This window comes from Brienomyrus brachyistius, chromosome 18 (assembly GCF_023856365.1).
Source record: "Brienomyrus brachyistius isolate T26 chromosome 18, BBRACH_0.4, whole genome shotgun sequence".
In the NCBI taxonomy this organism is placed as follows: Eukaryota; Metazoa; Chordata; class Actinopteri; order Osteoglossiformes; family Mormyridae; genus Brienomyrus; species Brienomyrus brachyistius.
The window spans coordinates 9,776,387-9,795,170 of NC_064550.1; the positions used below are offsets into that span (position 1 = coordinate 9,776,387).

At 44.0% G+C, this 18,784-nt stretch overlaps 1 protein-coding gene across 2 annotated transcripts; it reads left to right on the forward strand.

Moving 5' to 3' along the window:
• Positions 1 to 58: 58 nt before the first annotated feature.
• Positions 59 to 18,314, forward strand: mmp28 (matrix metallopeptidase 28). Of its 2 annotated transcripts, XM_048983832.1 has the most exons (9): positions 59 to 650; positions 2,692 to 2,752; positions 3,392 to 3,468; positions 4,780 to 4,976; positions 9,334 to 9,555; positions 10,549 to 10,794; positions 15,098 to 15,244; positions 16,142 to 16,309; positions 16,605 to 18,314. In XM_048983832.1, the coding sequence occupies exons 1-9, from the start codon at positions 523 to 525 to the stop codon at positions 16,997 to 16,999; spliced, it is 1,641 nt and encodes a 546-aa protein (XP_048839789.1). In that variant the 5' UTR covers positions 59 to 522; the 3' UTR covers positions 17,000 to 18,314. The 2 variants fall into 2 exon arrangements, with proteins under 2 accessions (XP_048839789.1, XP_048839790.1); XM_048983833.1 differs by lacking the exon at positions 2,692 to 2,752 and having other exon boundaries at positions 61 to 650.
• The last annotated feature ends 470 nt before the right edge of the window (positions 18,315 to 18,784 follow it).

An 18,784-nucleotide genomic window follows, 5' to 3' on the forward strand; every position in this document is an offset into this window, starting at 1 on the left:
TCTATTTTTTTTTTTTTTTTTTGTGTAATAAGGCTCTTGTCTGATATTTCAATTTGACAACTATCCGCTTTGGTGTGTGTAAAAATAGCGGTGTTCGCTAGCATCCAGTACAAAATGTGCTGGGCACTCAATGGATTTGAATGGAACGCTATGTCCTCTGTCTCCTATGGTGAGCCCATTTAATTTCGTCTTTTCTTTTAACCACACAATGTTATTTCCGGCCATATTACTATCGGTTTGTAAAACCGTTATTACCAGCGCTAATGCAATTGTAACGACATGCGCTCACCCCCGCCTGAGGTGGGCGGTTCCGCTCCAAGAGCAAAGTACGTGACTCTCCCTGCCCATAGGCTACGGATAGCTATAATAACATATCCGGCATGGGAAGGACAAGAATGTAGGCAAGGGAATGAGGGAATCGCCTATTAGGTAAATAAAACCATGGCACCAAGTTCCTAAAGTGCAAGACTACAAAATGTGTGTTGGATTGCGTTAGCTGTCAGGAGTCCAGGATGAGTGTTAATGTCATATCACCACGAAGTATATCTGGGAGGCTGCTTCATCATTTGCTGCTGCTGCTGGTGCTGCTGCTCGCGAAGGGGACCGCAGTCTCGCGGGTGGCGGAGTTTCCGCGCGCTGACACTGCGCAGGTAATGGGGCATGTCGGTGTGACTGCGTGCGTTACTGCAACACCAAACAAATAAAGCAGAAACGGGAGCATAGGATCCTGCGTTAGTATTCTAGGTAAAAGCTGCTTAAGTGCGAAAGCTGCACGACACGTGTATAATTGTCATTTGATACTGTCAGGGCAGTATTTTTTAGTTTTACATTTTTTGTTTTATGTTTGCGTGGTTCTTACGTTTCCATTAACTCTTTAACAAAGTATATATCCGCAGGCATTTTAATAACTTACAAGTGGTGTACCTAAAACCAATAAAACTGTAAATTGTAGCCAGTGCAGAAAGAAATATCAACTTTTGAAGTGAATAGACTGAAAGGCAAAGCAATTTTTTGCTAATTTATCTGATTTGATTGAAATGATCTGAAATAATTTTTGGGTGGTGGGCCTATCAATTAAGGTTATATCACCCACAGGTGTCGACTAGAGTTACATTCCAATATACACACATCGAAGTAGGTTCGGGTTTTTAGGCAATGAGTATAACAGGATGTTTTAACATCGGCACTAGCGCTTGTCAGCCTCCAGCACTGAATGGCACTTGTCATTTAGGCAGAAAGGATTTGATCCATAAACACTGGCTGACAGAGACCCGAATCCGCCGGCTCTTGTGGACATCATCCAGCGCCAGGCGGGGGTAGAATTATGGCTAACCGCGACATAGCGGCTCTTCAGATGCGGTCCTGTGGCGCTGGGAGTTGCGGGTCATTTGAGAAGCACTGTTTTCTTTCTCAGCTCTGGCTGACAAGGCATGTGTAAGCTGTAAGCGAATATCTACTTCTATCCCTCACGCGTACACGACCGAAATACCGGGGATATAAAAAAGAGAGAAAAAATCCGGCGTGCCTTTAATTTCGGCTTCCCTATTTTTGCACATCAGCCGCATTTAGCTTCTCACTGTCAGTTATCACTTTTTCCAAGAGTTAGTTCCCCTCTAAAGGTTATTTTTTGCTGATTTACTCTTCTGGATGTCAGAGACAGAACAGAGCTTATTATGGTATGACACGGGCCTCTCACAGTGACACTAAGATTACAGCCCCCCCCCCGCCCCCTCCCATTGTTACTGGAATGTTGTCATATAACGGCAACATGTCAAGAGTTGCTCCATAGTTTTGATCACCTTCTCTGTGGATTAAATGTGCCGAAAGGCGCTTCATTCTCGCAGGCTCTCCGCAGCATACCAAGCTGAAAGCGTGTGAAAGGGTTTTCATGCAGGGCTGAAAATCGCTGCAGGGCTAAATCCGAATGAAGGAGCCATTAATTGTCATGTTCCCGTCAAACTTCTCTCAGCACGTGAAATGCTTGAAGAGGCAAGTTCTCAACAAATTTTGTGCCTTCTTCACATTTTTACCAACAAGTGTTGTCTTGATGTTTCTGTGAAACACTCTCGTTTGTTGTGGAAAATCGGTTTCCTAGGGGAAAAACCGTAATCATGTCAATTTCAGATCCTGACTTGGATGCTTATTGAATATTTGATCGCTATTATCAAAGAGCAAACATAAAAACAATAGCTTTTACTGGGCAATCGTGTGTTTTAAACGCTAATAGAGGAAATTAAAAAAGAAAAAATAAGCCACATGTAAATACTTCTCTATTGCTTGGAACTCAGTTTGATAAACAAAAGTATGATAAAATCGTCCAATCCATCCATCCATCTGCAGACACCTCTTTTGGTGAAGGTCACGGTTTCTCATGTAGCAGTTAAAACTTATTATATTTACTGCATTTCAAATGAAATACATTTCTGTTGGTTTATTTTGGCATTGTAGACTTGCACACCTCAGTTGTCGATCTAATTCCTGCCTTAAGCTCTCAGTGTGCTGGGCTTGGATGTTTGCATGTGTTTTCTGCCACAGTTAATAGACAGTTGGATTTGTGTATTTGTGTATATGTGTGTATGTGTGTGTGTTTGCAGGCATGGCCTGCGTGCAGGATTCCTGATGACGGGCATCCTGTCCAGGATGTGCCCTTTGTAAATAACTATCTTCGATCTTGGCCGTGTTTGTGTGTAGATGCCTTTTTCCCAGGCCTGCCGCATCGACGTCCTGCTGTCAGGGGACCGTTTTCTTATGGGTGGGTCTGGGAGAAGAGAGGCCTCGGCCCAGCTGTAAAAGTCAGTTCTGAAGAGCCGAAACCGCGGGCTGGTCCGCTATGTGAAGAGCGTGGGGATGAACTACGGGGCGTCATAAACAAATTGGAGGAGGTTTGCAACTATAGAGTAACATGCCCCCAGTATGGAATACTGCTTGAGGTTCTCGGCTCCATCTGTACCGTTATCCCTACAGGGCAGCCTCCATGTTGATTGGTGTTTATGCCATGTTTGATTCTCCCAACAAACATATGGGAAGAGTCAGAAGGCTCCTTTTATGCAGTGCCAAGGCTTTTAACTCCGTACCATTCACCAGATGTTCTAGCTGTCAGCATTGCTGCAGCCCAAGTGATCCTCTGGTTTCTATTATAAAGCACACACTTTGCTATTCATGGCCTCATAGTATGATTTTGGCTTGACCTCGTCTAATGACCTTGGAGAGAACCGACATCATTGCTTATCAATAGACCGTGACGGCAAAATGTTTCATGAGTGGCACTGAGCAGCTAATGGTATTTAGAGTAGCAATACCAACTATAAGAAGGGCTAATGCTAGTCGATGGGGTTAGATGCTTTAATGCTTTTGCAAAATCCAAAGTGATAAATGTGTCTCATCGATGCAGGATTTCCTGGAGAAATACGGGTATCTACGTCAGGAAGAACACAAGCACAGTTCAGCTGAGCTCGATTCAGCTCTCAGGTAATCAAGTAAAGTCAAATAAAGCTTTATTGCCATTTCAGCTGTGTGCAAAACATAGTTAAACCAAATAGCGTTCCTCCAGAACCCACAGTGCCGCATTCACGACAGGACAGACATTACAGTGGTACACACAGCGTTTGGGATCATATCCAAGTGCAACCACATCCAGCTGTAGAAAGGTTTGTACTTTTCCAGTAACACATGTATAGCTGAAGCTTATACTTGTTGATGTCAGATTTGGGCTTAAATGAAAGTTTGTTGCGTTTCAGTCACAGCGAGAAAAACAAGCGCATGTAGCCCGATTGCTGCTTGCAGGATTATGTAAGTCTTGCAGAACCTGCAGCCATGTAGGGGCAGCACTACCTACAATTGGCGTTACTCAAGCAGAACGTTCCAGCCCATGACCCAACGAATCACTTACCTATGCTTAATTTCAATATGACATGCTCTTGACAAAGAAAATATTTTAAGACTGTATCTCTCGATATGGCCAGTGAGCGTTAATGTTTAAAACCAAAGAACAACTACTTCCATGATCTGATTATTTACATGATCTGATTATTTTCTGAGTTAGCAAGTGCATCTGACTTGACTGAAAGTGTACATTTTGCCCTGGTTTTATTGATAACTGGAAGTTTACATAAAATATATGCATTGTTGCATTATAATGTTAAATAGTCCCCCGTCAATGCAAACCTTTGAGCGGGGGTTCTCAGAGGGGCAGGAATGCTCTGAGAGATGCAGGGGGCTCAGCACTTAAAAAGGGCCCATGAATGTGTAAAATTATATGTGATATTGGGTGAGGGACCAAAGGTGACGTTCTGTCAGGGAGCCTAGAATTTTTAGGTACACTCTTGCCTCTGTCTGAAGTGGTTTACCATTGACTGCATCCTTGCTTTACAGATATATAGTTATATGCCCAGATGCTGAAGAACTTCACTTCCTGTCACCGGCAAGAGGAAGGGGCCATAAAACCAGTTGTCATTGAGGGTTATCAGTCCAAGAATGTTTATGAACAGCTGTGCAGTTTAGACAGATGATGCATAAATGAAAAAAATTTCCAATGCAATTGATTCCTTCGCATATTATAGATTACTGTTTCCCAATCCAGTCCTCCCCAGACAGTCCATGTTTTTGCTCCCTCCCAGCTCCCAGTAGAGGGAGTAAAAATGTGGACCGTCCGGCAGGGAGCTGTGAAGGAGCAAGAATGTGAACTGGCTGTGTGCCCCTGAGGACCGGATTGTGAAACGTTGTCATCGATTATAAATTGAGGTACAAACTAGTTATCTGACATGATCTGCTACCCCTTAGGGAGTTTCAGTGGCTGTCCCAGCTTCCGGTCACAGGCCAGCTGGACAGTGTCACCCTGCAGCAGATGGGAGCCCCCAGGTGTGGCGTGAGGGATGGGCGGAGCCACCGGGCCTGGTCGCACAGAATTAACGGTCTCCTAAAAGGCGAGGTGGCCACAACTAGTGGGCACCGGAGAATGAAGCGCTACGCCCGGACAGGTCAGTGCACAAGACTCACAAAGCCACAAGCTTTTCCTTTTCGAAATTCCAGGCTTTGGGAAGATGGAACAAAGGATACATCTGACATTTTTTCCCTAATTTTATCTAATTTTTAAAAATTAAATTCTGTGACCGTCGTATACACTAATGACGAAAATTGTGGAAACAATTCCAGTTTTTAGAGTTTGCAGAACTTTATTCAACTGTTGTTCCGGTTACTCTTTAATCATTCAATGTATGATATTTGTAACATTTTTTGATTGTTCGTAAACTTTACCACCAGTATTCTTGTAGTCATTCTTAAAGTGTAATGTCTAGTGAAAATGCACGATTTTGGCCACTGGTGTATGTGCTTAACACTTCAGTAACTGCCAGCAAATGAACAGCAGCTGATTCGCATCTTTATGATTTGTTTCCTTATCAATCCACTATCTTTTACGAATTGTCAGTCATACAGTATTATGCAGGGAAGCATAATGGTTTGAAGAAGCCGGGAAACTGTTCATAGTCTCTTTCCCCGGACATGGAGCTTGAGGTCACATGCATGTCTAACAACACAAAAGGTACCTCTCCTTTTAACTGCTGTAAGAAATGCCGGTAACACTTTACTTAAAGCAGTCATTATGATGCATTATAGATGCCTTCGTAATGCATTATAACGGTCAGTATAAGCCATTATAATGCATTATGAAGGTATTTATAGTGCATTATAGATGAGAGCTTCATAGAGCATTCATAATGCATAATGAATATGGCTATAATCTGTTTTGATAAATAGTTGTAGCCATGTGCATAATACTTTGAGTGCATTGTATTCCATTATGAAGGAATCCCTTTGTGTTAACGTAAAAATCTACACGAAACTGAACTAATCCTTGCAGAAAAGCAGTTAAATTAATTTTTACAAATCCATATTTGATGTATTCCTTAATCCCTTAATAACTGAAATACTCACTGCATAAAGTGTTTTCCTGACTGACACATGGGCTTTCAGGAGGTTAAATATCTTGCAACTTATTTCCGGTCATTTAACAATGTACATTTATTTGTAGCACTGTATCAATGTAGTGGTGGTCTATGTAGGTTAGATAGATATTGCTTTCTTTTACTGCTCAAAAAATGTATCTGCTTTCAGTATCTGTTCTGCATCTGTCACCATCTGTGCAGGAATAAGGTGAGAGCATATTTATAGATGCATTGCAATTCCCAAAAAGTACTTTTCTCATCCCGCTGTCCATCACCACTGGGCATTGTGCCTGGATTTGTAAAGAAACCCGCAAAGGCTCTGTTGAAACCTACTGTACTGACTGCAGAATTGGCTAAGGCGTAATTAAGACACGTGACAGCTTGCTCAGAGACCTTCCCAGTGGAACTGTGCAGACCTGCCCTCAGTGGCTCAGGAATGCTGTCTGAGCCGATTCTCTGGGGTCTGTCCCAGGGCTGAAAATGACCTGCTGAGCTCGGTCTGGCCATGTGAACTTCACACCACTCGTAGTTAGCAGGTCACCGAGGCAGAGCATGGCCACTATTAAAAACAATATTGTAACAAGTTTCTGAATTAGTCAGAATATTTTAATATATATTGCAAAGACTATTGGCCAAAGTGTCTCCCAATGACCCTGCATTTTAACCACCAAGCTTGCTGCCACCTGTGTATATGTTGGTGTGTCTCATGGAGACCACTGGAAAAGAGAATTTCCCCATAGGATGAATAAAGTATCTCTATTCTATTCTATTCTATTCTATTCTATTGTGTTATGTTGTTCTGTTCTATTCTATTCTATTCTATTCTATTCTATTCTATTCTATTCTATTCTATTCTATTGTGTTATGTTGTTCTGTTCTATTCTATTCTATTCTATTCTATTCTATTCTATTCTATTCTATTCTATTGTGTTATGTTGTTCTGTTCTGTTCTATTCTATTCTATTCTATTGAGTTCTGCTCTGTTCTAAATATAGTCAATTTCTAATGCTTTGTATACAAAATATTCTTCTCAACTCTTTGTTGTATTGTTGCTGTATGGTGGTGACTATACATTCTACATCTACTGGAAGCGTTCATTCATGCTTCAGGAATGTAGCCATTAAGACGATTACCCAACCACTTGCGAATACCAAACAGCTGCAGTCGGGGCTGTTGGTGTTTATCTGAAATATCTCAAAAATCTGAGGGGCTGCTGATTGCAGGGGACCCCATGTTACTACAGTGAGGTCAATTACCAGGCTCTGGTTTCATCAAGCCAACTGGGACAGGCGTGAAGGATGTTGTTTCCATTTTTGGGGGGGGGAGCAAAAGATTGCTCCGATTTGAATGGGGTCCAAGGGAAAATTTGCTGTAGTCAGAATTAATCGTAATTTCTTATTCTAATGTATTCAGATGACCAGAGAATGCATTAACAATCATACAAGTGTGTCTTATATTTGGTCAGTCTGGCCATAACCCAAAGCCCCACATTCCAAATCCAGTATGAAAAAAAGTAGTGAGGTCTACATACCAATGTAGGCTTTTGCATTGTCCTTTTTCAACAAACGTGGCTTTATTTAACATAAGTATCCTTCTGTTTAGCCTGACTGTGACTGGAGGCAAGTTTGATACCACTGACATGTGACTGCGCCCAATTTAAGCAGACGATTCTGGGAGGTCACTATGTGCATAACACTCCGATCATTCCTATAAACAGTGTTCAGTTTGAATTTCAACAGATAGGTAATTAACGTTATCTGGAAATGTATTAAACATATAATTGTTTAGAAATCATTTAGATGTCGATCCTTTGTTTTTGAATGAAAAAGGCTTGTCCTGTATTTAATTGTTATCTTTTATCTAAGACTAAACGAAGAAATTATATATACAAAAATGATATAACTCTGAGAGGCTTTTCCTTAGGGAATTTTCAATTATATGTAGAAATTACTTTATATGTAGACAAAGAGCTAAAGCCCCAAATTTACCTGACGTGTTCTCTTTTCTGAAGTGGCCAGTAATCTCGATCTAGGAATGTAAAGCACTTCCTCGTGTTTGTCTCCCATTCTAAACTGTGGCTGTAATGACTTCCATAAGGGAAGTCGGGGAATATCTTCGGTGCCCAACATCCTGGCCCCTGTGGCTGTATCTTCGAGGCCTGCTTTAATCTGCCACTACGATCACCTCCCTCTTAAACATGAGGTGCGCCGCTCCGCCGCGGAGACCTGAGAACTCGGCCTGCGTCGGCTGCGGTAATGACCACATGTCCAGCCGAGACCCTTTTGTCTTAATTATCAGTGCGGCTGCGCATCGGCCCAGGGCTGCAGGCGACCCTCGTGCTCCTGACAGAGAGGGTGAGTCAGCGAGTTCTGCTGTACGGAGGCCGCTGACACCACTGTAATGTGTTTGCACCGTTCGGGCACTCGGCCGCAGTATTTCTTTGCCCTCTAGTGGCCGCTAGTGAGCGCTCTCGTGGCTTCGCTAAAGCCCCTTGCCATGATATGATTCTGCCGCTTTGTCCAGTTGGCTGTCTGGCCTTCGTCGGATGATGGATCTCTTCCCCATATCTGGTGCTCTTTTGATAGCTCCTTACGGCAGCATTTGCTGCGACCCGTTTCTGAATGAAGGGCCTGCCTCTGAGCTGGGAGATTCAGAGTCACATGACTAACACATGCTTTGTGGTGCCCGATAAGCTTGAAAGTATCCAGAAGGCCTGAAACCGAAGACGGTTTATAAGCCACTCGATGTGTATGGTCTCCATACAATGCTGTACATCAGTGTAGAGTTTAATAAAGTGCAGTTCTAGGAAATGCTTTCATCTGACGTGATTTACTTATTTTTTTAACTAAAGCGATGGAGCTTAGGGTTTACCCATCTATAAAGCCAGATGTAGTTATTTTAGCTAAGTACTGTACATAGCTCAAGGCAGCAACAACAGATTGCCTCTTGGGATCCAAGCCTGCGACTTAACCAGAAAGTAATACTACATTTATTCTGCTAATTTCCAGACAACATCCCAAGGATCCAAATGAAACTGTGTAGTACTGCGTTTTCCAAAAGAAAGTACCCTTTGCCATTACCAGCAGGAAATGTTTCCGTTCCAGCTTTTACTGGAAGCCTGCGGAGGCTTCTGCAGATTATCAGTATTTCTGCAGTATTATCCCATTTTATACTGGTCTTCTGCAAACGGATGTGTGTAGTTTATTTTAAAAAAAAAACATCCCTGCATTGTAATATTTACATTTCCACACCTGCATCTTTCTAGGGTTGTAATGTTTAGTTTCTCATGGATACTTGGTGCTGTGAGGCAGCTGATTGGTGGAAAGTCCACTGATAGTCGCATGAAAGTGATCACATGGTTGTCCTTCCTGTGTACTGGGCTTCCCTACAGGGGACAGGTGGCACAAGCGTCACCTGACCTACCGCATTGTGAATGGGCCTCGGCACCTCTCCACCGGCCAGGTGCGGCTGGCTGTGCGTGCCGCCTTCCAGTTGTGGAGCAACGTCTCAGCCCTGGCCTTCCGGGAGGTGGCCGAGGGGCCGGCTGATATCCGCCTGGCCTTCTTCGAGGGCGAGCACGATGACGGCACAGGGAACGCGTTCGACGGCCCAGGTGGGGGATCGTGGTCGAGCATCTCCCTGCTGCTCTGCAGGTACACAAACACTGCACAGATGCCGTGTGACTCAAAAGCATTGCCGGTGGACTGCAAGAGCCCCTGTGTGGGAAAATATGACTAAGTCAGTGTTTCCCAATCCAGTCCTTGGGGACGGTCCACGTTTTTTCCCAACAAAAATGTGGACTGTCGGGTAGGGAACTGGGAGTGATCAAAAACGTGGACCGACTGTGGGTCCCCAAGGATCGGATTGGGAAACATTGGAGTAAATGAAAAATACCGAGGAGCAATTGACTGCTTAATGAGTAACAAAAATTGCGATTTGCTCAAAAGTCTCTTTATAGTTAAAAAAGTACGACTGCTATTTTACAATGTAAAATACATGTGCTAATGCAAGTTGTATATCAAAACTCCTGATAAGTACTGGGTCGGGCCAGACTCTGTTGTAGGCTAAACTCTTCATACTGTTACTTTTCAATGGATTATGCTTTTGAGAGCAAAAAAAAAGGATGTGATCAAATGTATCCTGGAATTTCTTCAAATTGCTTTTTCAGTAAATGCTATTTTAAGGCTTTCAGGAGAATACGCAAAGTGCATGTGGTCAGATCAGTGTATTGAATATATCTCCATACTACCAGCTTGGTTAGGGTTTGCTAGATTTTTCTCTTTGTACTGGCAAAATACCAACTCACGCACTTCAGAAGTCTGTTTTATTCTTGTAAGTTTATGAATCAGGGGCTACAAAAAACTGTACATATGGTTTTGTTGCACGAATAAAAGTCCAGAATAAAAAATGTATGGGTCCGATGGGGTTGTAAAATATTCCATCTTTCTGATTCATGTAATGATCAGTGTTCCAGGTTCCATATGATTGTGCAAGAAAAACCAAGAACTGTTCATGAATTGATACCGTACATGTCAGGCAGGTCATTACCTGACAGAATGCATCAAGTTGGCTTATCATGCCCGCAATGTTGCATGTTCACTCACAGGGGGCGCTCTCGCACATGCGTTCTTCCCCTGCCGGGGAGAGGCACACTTCGACATGGCCGAGCGCTGGACGCTGCACAGCCGCAAGGGGCACAACCTGTTCATGGTGGTCGCGCACGAGATCGGCCACACGCTGGGGCTGGAGCACTCGCCACTGCGCCGGGCGTTGATGTCACCATACTACAGGAAGCTGGGAAAGGCGCTGGTGCTCAGCTGGGATGACATCATCGCTGTGCAGCAGCTCTACGGTGAGCCGGACTGCCGCTATAGTCAAGTAGCTGCAGTGGAGGTTGCGCTATGTTAATGTGTCGGTGCACAGTAATAATACATTGGTGATGGACAAAATAGTGCATCATGCTCTGTTTGTTGACCCCACTAAATGGTGCCCTGTGTTTATAAAAATGGCACAAAACAAACCAAGAGCACCATCTAGTGGGTTCAAAAAGTACAGCAAATGGTTCATGAAGCATCATTTCGTCCATCACTATAATACACCCACGTCATCTGACAGTCGAAACAGTGACTGCTTTTCCAGTACAGGGTGAGTCTGCAGCCAATCCAAGAAGGCACATCCACTACAGGCCACACCCACTAGCACAGCTGTGCATTATGGGGAATTTACACCAGTTTGCCTAACCGCATGTCTTTGGACTGCAGAAGTAAACCAGAGTACCCATAAGCATAGGTAATAAATTATTATGACACACTGATGTGACTAACATGAGCCACGTTTTGAAATATAACTTTATAATGTAATTAAATTTTATTGAATTTAATACATTCAAATAGCATTTTCATCTGACCAGTAGGGGGTGCAGTTGCACTCACTGCACCCTCAGACTATGCCCATAAACACAGAGAATAGAAAGAACCATCCTGGATGTGTGAATAGGGGCTTATTATTGCATAAGCTATCCTACACTAAGCGTAAGGCCCCGACAAAACTCAGCCCCACCTCTCCTCGGGAAAAATGGTACGGTCACCGGAGTGTCCTTGCTGATGTCAACCTAGGGGGATAAATTAATCCACAGATAAGTGAATCCCCCCGCCCCGCCTGTGAAGCTACACTACTAACCCACTGAGCGCCCACACCACACCTATTTTTGTATGATGTAATTTGGGAAACACTGACATGGAAAGAGGCTCCATCTCCCTGTGAAACCTTATCCATGTATGACACCTTCCCATTTCACACCTGGAAGTGATTTTATTAAGCTACACCATAAAACCATTCACACACACCTTTGTAAACCATGCATAGTTTTACTTAAAGTTTTATTGGTCAAATTTTCCACTCAAAAGGAACAGTGCAATTTAATGAGCATTCCCAATCGAATAATATTCCTTTTACGTGATATTAAGTGGGTCCTTTTATCATGGACCTTTATTAAGATGTATCTTTTCTTGTGTTTATCAAGGAAAGGATGTTAATCTGGATTTCATCTAATCACCAGTAAGCTAAAATATAATCCAGGTCAATTTTCTATTCATCTCAATTCATTCATAGCCCAGGAACAAATGAAAATTCAAAGCTTTATGACTTCTAAATGTGCATACCTGTTGCACCATTGCGAAGTCAAACCACCGTAAAGTGAGAAGCATCTGTATTTTACTTCCTTCATGTCAACATCAACTCTAGGAGATGTTTCATGTGCCCCCAGACATGGTGTGAGATAACGCTGTTTGCTGCACCTACCGCCGTCTCTTCTTGGGTGGGACGATCGGGTTGTGCTGCTGTTTTTCACCGGGGGCTGTTTACACAGGAATGTTGGCTGGGGGTTTAACCCAGTATCACATGCTTCACACCTGCGAAATACCATAGAAATGGGTTTTGTAGAAAGAATAATTGCCGATTTACCCAGGCGACGGTAAACGGTCAGAGGCTTCAGAGGCAGACAGGAGCGACCCTGAAGAGAAACACACATTTCTTGATACAAGATTTCTAGTTTGAGTTTTGTTTAATTTTTCATAGTCAGACGATTTTGTGGTTGAAGAAAAGAAATTTGCACAAAGAGGACTGATTGTATAATCTTAGTTAAGTTTCACCAAAAGCAGAGGATATCAGGATTAAAGTATTACAGCCTGTAATGATCACTTTTTTACAAACATATTGTGTTCTTTATGTTCTTTGAATATGAGACCCCATCTAGTGTACTTGTAAACAGCTACACCTTAGTGCAAATTAATTAAAACGCTTGTATATGCAGACAGATTTACCACAGTTAAGATGGACGTCAGATATGGGCACAGTGCCTGCTCTATTCATCCACTCAGCTCTAACCCCACCCGAGCAGGCCTGCCAGTCTGTGGGCACAGCGCCTCCCCTGTTCATCCACTCAGCCCTAACCCCACCCGAGCAGGCCTGCCAGTCTATGGGCACAGTGCCTGCTCTATCCATCCACCCAGCTCTAACCCCACCCGAGCAGGCCTGCCAGTCTATGGGCACAGTGCCTCCTCTGTACATCCACCCAGCTCTAACCCCACCCGAGCAGGCCTGCCAGTCTATGGGCACAGTGCCTCCTCTGTACATCCACCCAGCTCTAACCCCACCTGAGCAGGCCTGCCAGTCTATGGGCACAGTGCCTCCTCTGTACATCCACCCAGCTCTAACCCCACCTGAGCAGGCCTGCCAGTCTATGGACACAGTGCCTCCTCTGTACATCCACCCAGCTCTAACCCCACCTGAGCAGGCCTGCCGGTCTATGGGCACAGTGCCTCCTCTGTACATCCACCCAGCTCTAACCCCACCTGAGCAGGCCTGCCAGTCTATGGGCACAGTGCCTCCTCTGTACATCCACCCAGCTCTAACCCCACCTGAGCAGGCCTGCCAGTCTATGGGCACAGTGCCTCCTCTGTACATCCACCCAGCTCTAACCCCACCTGAGCAGGCCTGCCAGTCTATGGACACAGTGCCTCCTCTGTACATCCACCCAGCTCTAACCCCACCTGAGCAGGCCTGCCAGTCTATGGGCACAGTGCCTCCTCTGTACATCCACCCAGCTCTAACCCCACCTGAGCAGGCCTGCCAGTCTATGGGCACAGTGCCTCCTCTGTACATCCACTCAGCACTAACCCCACCTGAGCAGGCCTGCCAGTCTGTGGGCACAGTGCCTGCTCTATCCATCCACTCAGCTCTAACCCCACCCGAGCAGGCCTGCCAATCTGTGGGCACAGTGCTTCCTCTCTCCATCCACTCAGCATGCATGTGTGTGACAACTCAATTCAATTAATTTGCGCAACTGTATAATCAATCAGCAGGACATGATAGTAACTGATAAAGTCACTGTAATAAGTAATAGAACTACACTGGAAATCCAGCTTCTAGTTTAGAAATGGCTAGAAATTAGTTTTATATGCATCTGGAAGGCAGAGAGTGGTCTATGAATAATGGCAATCTGGGAATCCATGCTCTGGTGACCCGGCATTACAAGCCCGAATGGCTGACTTCAGCTCAGCAAATATGCTCCACCCTTTCCCGTCTGCTCTCTCACAAACCGTTACCCGGGGGAGCCGTTTGTCACACTCCCCCACAATTCTCCCACAATTCCACTGGGTGCAGTCAAGGGAGAGGGTCACCGTTTATATCATGGGGCAGGGAGACTCAGGGAGAGCCAGGGTCTAGGGAAGGCACTCACCCCTCCAGAGCCTGCAGAGATCACTGGCACCGACAAAGAACCTTTCGGAGAACCATCATTGTTTACACCAAGGATCCTCTTTTTTTCGTTCACTCCCTGAAGCAAACGAAGCAGTGCAAACACGATTAAGGAAAGCTATTGTATTACGGTTTTGTCAGCTGCCCTTTTGGGAAGTCAGTTTTATCTGCCACCTAAATATTTCCTACATGTTTTGCAAACATAATGGATATGTGACATTTTTTTTACTTATCCAGGGGACCATTGTTAAATGTCTCTCATTGTAGAAATTTGAAAACCATTGTTTTTCTTTTATTTTGTCTTATTCCCCATAGTGTCATTAATGTTAATGGAGAGTCAGGTAGTGTTTAGCATTGTGGTTTTATGGAGTATGGATGTTTTAAATTGGCTTCATATTATTATAATCACGTTTGTCTGTTTGGTTCAGTGAATGTTACTGTGTGAATGTCATGATCAGCAACGTAAGGTAAATAATTCAGAGTATTGTTTCCATTTCTGATTTGGACTCATGTTAGTACTAGTGATGGACAAAATGATGCTTCCTGAATTGTTTGCTATATTTTTTGACTCCACTAGATGGTGCTCTTTCTTCAAAATAGGGCACAAAGCATGCCCTAAAGCAAGCCAAGAGCACCATCTAGTGGGGTCAAAAAATACATCAAATGGTTCATGAAGCATCATTTTGTCAGTCACTAGTTAATACCATAACATCTAACTGAAATGAAATTTAACAAGATCTGCAGTTATTTTTGTATCTTATTTAACTGACAAAAACACAGCATGAAAATTAATGCAAGTGTTGACCATTCTCTTAGAGTCAGAAAATACAGAAAATGGTTCATGAAGTTTCATTTGGCCATCACTAACAGGTGGCTCGTGTGTCTCACTGTGTCTACAGGAAAACCCGCTGATGGAAAGTTAACACAGTCATCCGGGAGAGCGTTCATGTCAGCTCTGCAGGATTGGGAGCAGACCCAGACTGAGGAAGACCGGGGGTCCAGCCCGCCCCTGTACTGCGAGGGCACCTTCGATGCCATCACCATGGGTAACACTGAGTCCCATTTGATCATGAGCGACAGTTTTATACCAGCCAAAACAGGCCTGTAATTCCATTAGTTCCAGAATGCCTGGTCTCCAAAGATCTCCTAAGACAGTGCTTCTCAAACTTCTTGAACTACCACTTGCATGCCACCAGGTAGACCAGGGAATCCATCTGAAGCTAAGCAGGATGGGTGACTAACCAGGAAAGCTGGGTTGCTGCTGGAAAAAGTGTTGGTATGGCCAACAGGTTAGCCCAGCCTGCGGTCAGTGTGGATCCCAGTGCCCCAGTGCATTGATGGGGACAATGTGCTGTAAAAATGATGTTGTCCCTCTAACAAAACAGGCTAATCATTGCTTCTGTAATGTGCTTTGGGTGTCTTTATAAGTTTTATATGAATGTAACCTTCATCAAACCAAAGTGACCGAGTACCACAGGAGTGCAAAAATCATGGATACCTGAATCACAGTAACAAATTCTCCTTCTCATGTACCAACCGAGGGCAGTCAATCACTGGAGGTACACTGACCACAGTTTCAGAACCACTAGCCTAAAACATGCAAACCCTCCACAGCCAAACCTGGAGGCCACAGTGGCACTAACTGAATAACCCCAATACCAACAAGCTATACTGATTACTTGTTTCTTCACAAGCACATTTTAGGCTTACTGAATGCTGACAGCGCCCCCTTGTGGATCATGTTCACAGGGTTCCTGCCATAGGTGAAGCAAAATGAGGCTCTCTCAAAACATAAGAATATCATGATGAAAGCTGGCTGGATGGATGCTTGTCTGCAATAAATGTGATGTTTATAGCTTGTCACTATTGCTTACTCTGCAGAGAGAATGTGAGAGTGCATTCTACCTTCTCGTATCGGCGCTTGTTGTATCACTGTCTTTCAGACGAGGACGAGACGGTCTTAGTGTTCCGTGGGGGCCTGTTTTGGGTGGTGTCGCCCCAGGGAGATGTGAGCGCACCTGCCCCACTACAGCGGCGCTGGCCACAGCTGCCCCCCACCATCGAGGCTGCTGCCTTCTCCCCAGTGGATGGCAAGTTCTACTTCTTCAAAGGTATGCCGAGATACACCTGCCAAAGCAGACGCACCATCCCCAGGCGCGCTGCACCGGGCCTCATTTGCGTGTAGTCGGCTGAGCTACGACACAATAAATTAGGATATAAATAAGCCAAATCCCCTTTATGAATATGTAAAGGAAAAGTAATATAGTGTTGAATTTGACTAGGTTCTTAAGTCCTTACCTGAACTGTCTGTTTTTAATACTGCATTGGCAGTTCCATAGAGATGTGCCCAGTAGCATCGTTCAGTAGATATTAATTAAAGCGCTCCCTCCATGCCTCGGTCTACAGGCAGACGCTTATGGCGCTACTCGAACAGTAGCTTGGACCCCGGTTTTCCCAGGAACCACGCAGAGGCCAGCCTGCCCCGACGTCCCGACTGTGCCTTCTATTACCCCCCTCTTGGGCACATGATTCTGTTCAAGAGCTCCCAGTACTTCGTTCTGAACCTGAAGACACTGCTTCCAGAGCCCTACTACCCCCGAGGCCTGGAGGACTGGAAGGGGCTTCCACGTGGAACCCACGGAGCCCTCAGCCGCTCTGATGGACACCTCTACGTTTTTAAGGGGCACCGGTACTGGCAGTTCAACCTAGCAAAGGTGCGAGTGTCGGGTCACGGTATTTGGGCCCAAGACCTCCAGTGGGTTGGCTGTCAAAAAACACGAAGCGTTAATGATGTCCTTTAAGCCTGAGAGGGAGCTGCACCGCAGAATCCAGAAAACGGCACTGAAGCGGAATCTTGTGCAATGCAATGCAGTTCCATGTGTAATCAAAACCTCTCGCAGTGCATTCTAGGCTCACGTCTTCGGTTTATGAAGGCCGTGGACATTTACACACCGAATCTCAAGGAAAACGGTAATAACGACAGAAAAAACACTCATAAATGTTAAGCGTGTGGTGGCTCATACAAGACTGTACTCAGAAGCCGCCAGCGAAAGCAAACAGATTGATTCTAGCAGCAGCGATGAAAGAAATTAACAGGGGAAGCAAGCACAGAGTTTACATTGCTAGTCGCCACGCACATCACGTGATACTATTTTGGTCACGTTTTGCCCTCTTCCCGTTCTTTCTTGAATTTTAAGTTATACATTAATGCACTGTGGTTGGAGTAGAAACCAGAAATGGACACTCAGGATTATTGTAACGCAAAGCTGAGACGTTATTACCCGATACACGTGAAATATACAGGCATCATTTTTAAAATGATACGCATGAAAGGAGATTGACAAGTGACGAGGTTCACACATGACCGATTGGCGGTATTCTGCATAGGAAAGTGTCAATTAGTGTCTGGAGTAGAGTTGCATTCCTCTTCTGTGTACATTATAGATAAACAAAATCATTTAGGAGACGCATTAATAGAACACCCTTCATCTAGTATGAACTAACTTATAGGCCTATCCAAAGGTGTTGGGGGTACCCCCAATATTTAGATTCATCCATCCCCCTCAATAAATGGACCTCTGTGTTTAAATACAAAGTTGTGTTCCCATAATATCAAACACTCTGATATGCCATCGCGTATATCTGTTGTTACTCTGAAACAAGTTTCCTGTTTTACTAAAGCTATGTTATGGTCATTATTGCACATGATTATCTATATGGAATGAATGATCGAGCACTTACTGAAGGACAACTGATCATACATTTTAGATTCAGATATCATGTGTGGAAAGCATTTTATTGTTATTTTGTTTATTTCTGCTTCATTTTATTTTGTTTTCCTAAACGTTGGTGAGAGTCGTGGAACAACTTCGATATCGTCAGTGGGATGTGTTATGTGCGGAACACCAAAAACTGGGTGAAGTGAATGATCTGTGGAAAAAATGTTTAAGTATGACCCATCCCAAAAAAAATCACAAAACAGATCAAGTCATGTATCATACCTCACAATGGCGGGTACAACGAGTTCTGATCAAAGCGGAACAATAGAATCTAATGGATGTACAGTTCGACTTTATCCTTGTCTCAAATGGCACAATACAGATATATTTATGAGCACGTGTGTGTCGGCGTGTTCTTGATTTTCCACAGAACGTCGTTTCCATCTGTCAAAATAGGCAGAAAACTAAAAATCGAGAGATTTTTAAATGGTTTTCTAGTCAATGTAGTTAACTGGTCTGAACGCAAGATACGGGGTAAGCCTTGGCAGGTCATAGTCTGCATTATAGCGCCACCAGGCGTTTATCATTGGCCATTGTTTCTGTCGATACACCAGTATCTGACAGTAAGACGTAATCATGAATATGTTGTTGCCACTTGTGAAAAATTAAGTAATGCATTTCCGTTAAAGCCAGATTTTTTTTCTGCAAGTTGATTTGCTATCAGGCTGTTAAGATTTAGTCTAAACTAAGGGCGCTCGTTATTTTCTTTTCATTTGTGTCATATACGATATAGCACTGAAAATTATTGGCTGGTTTGTCCGAAGAATCTACTCTATAACCTGGGTAAACGTAATACTGAAAAGCTTG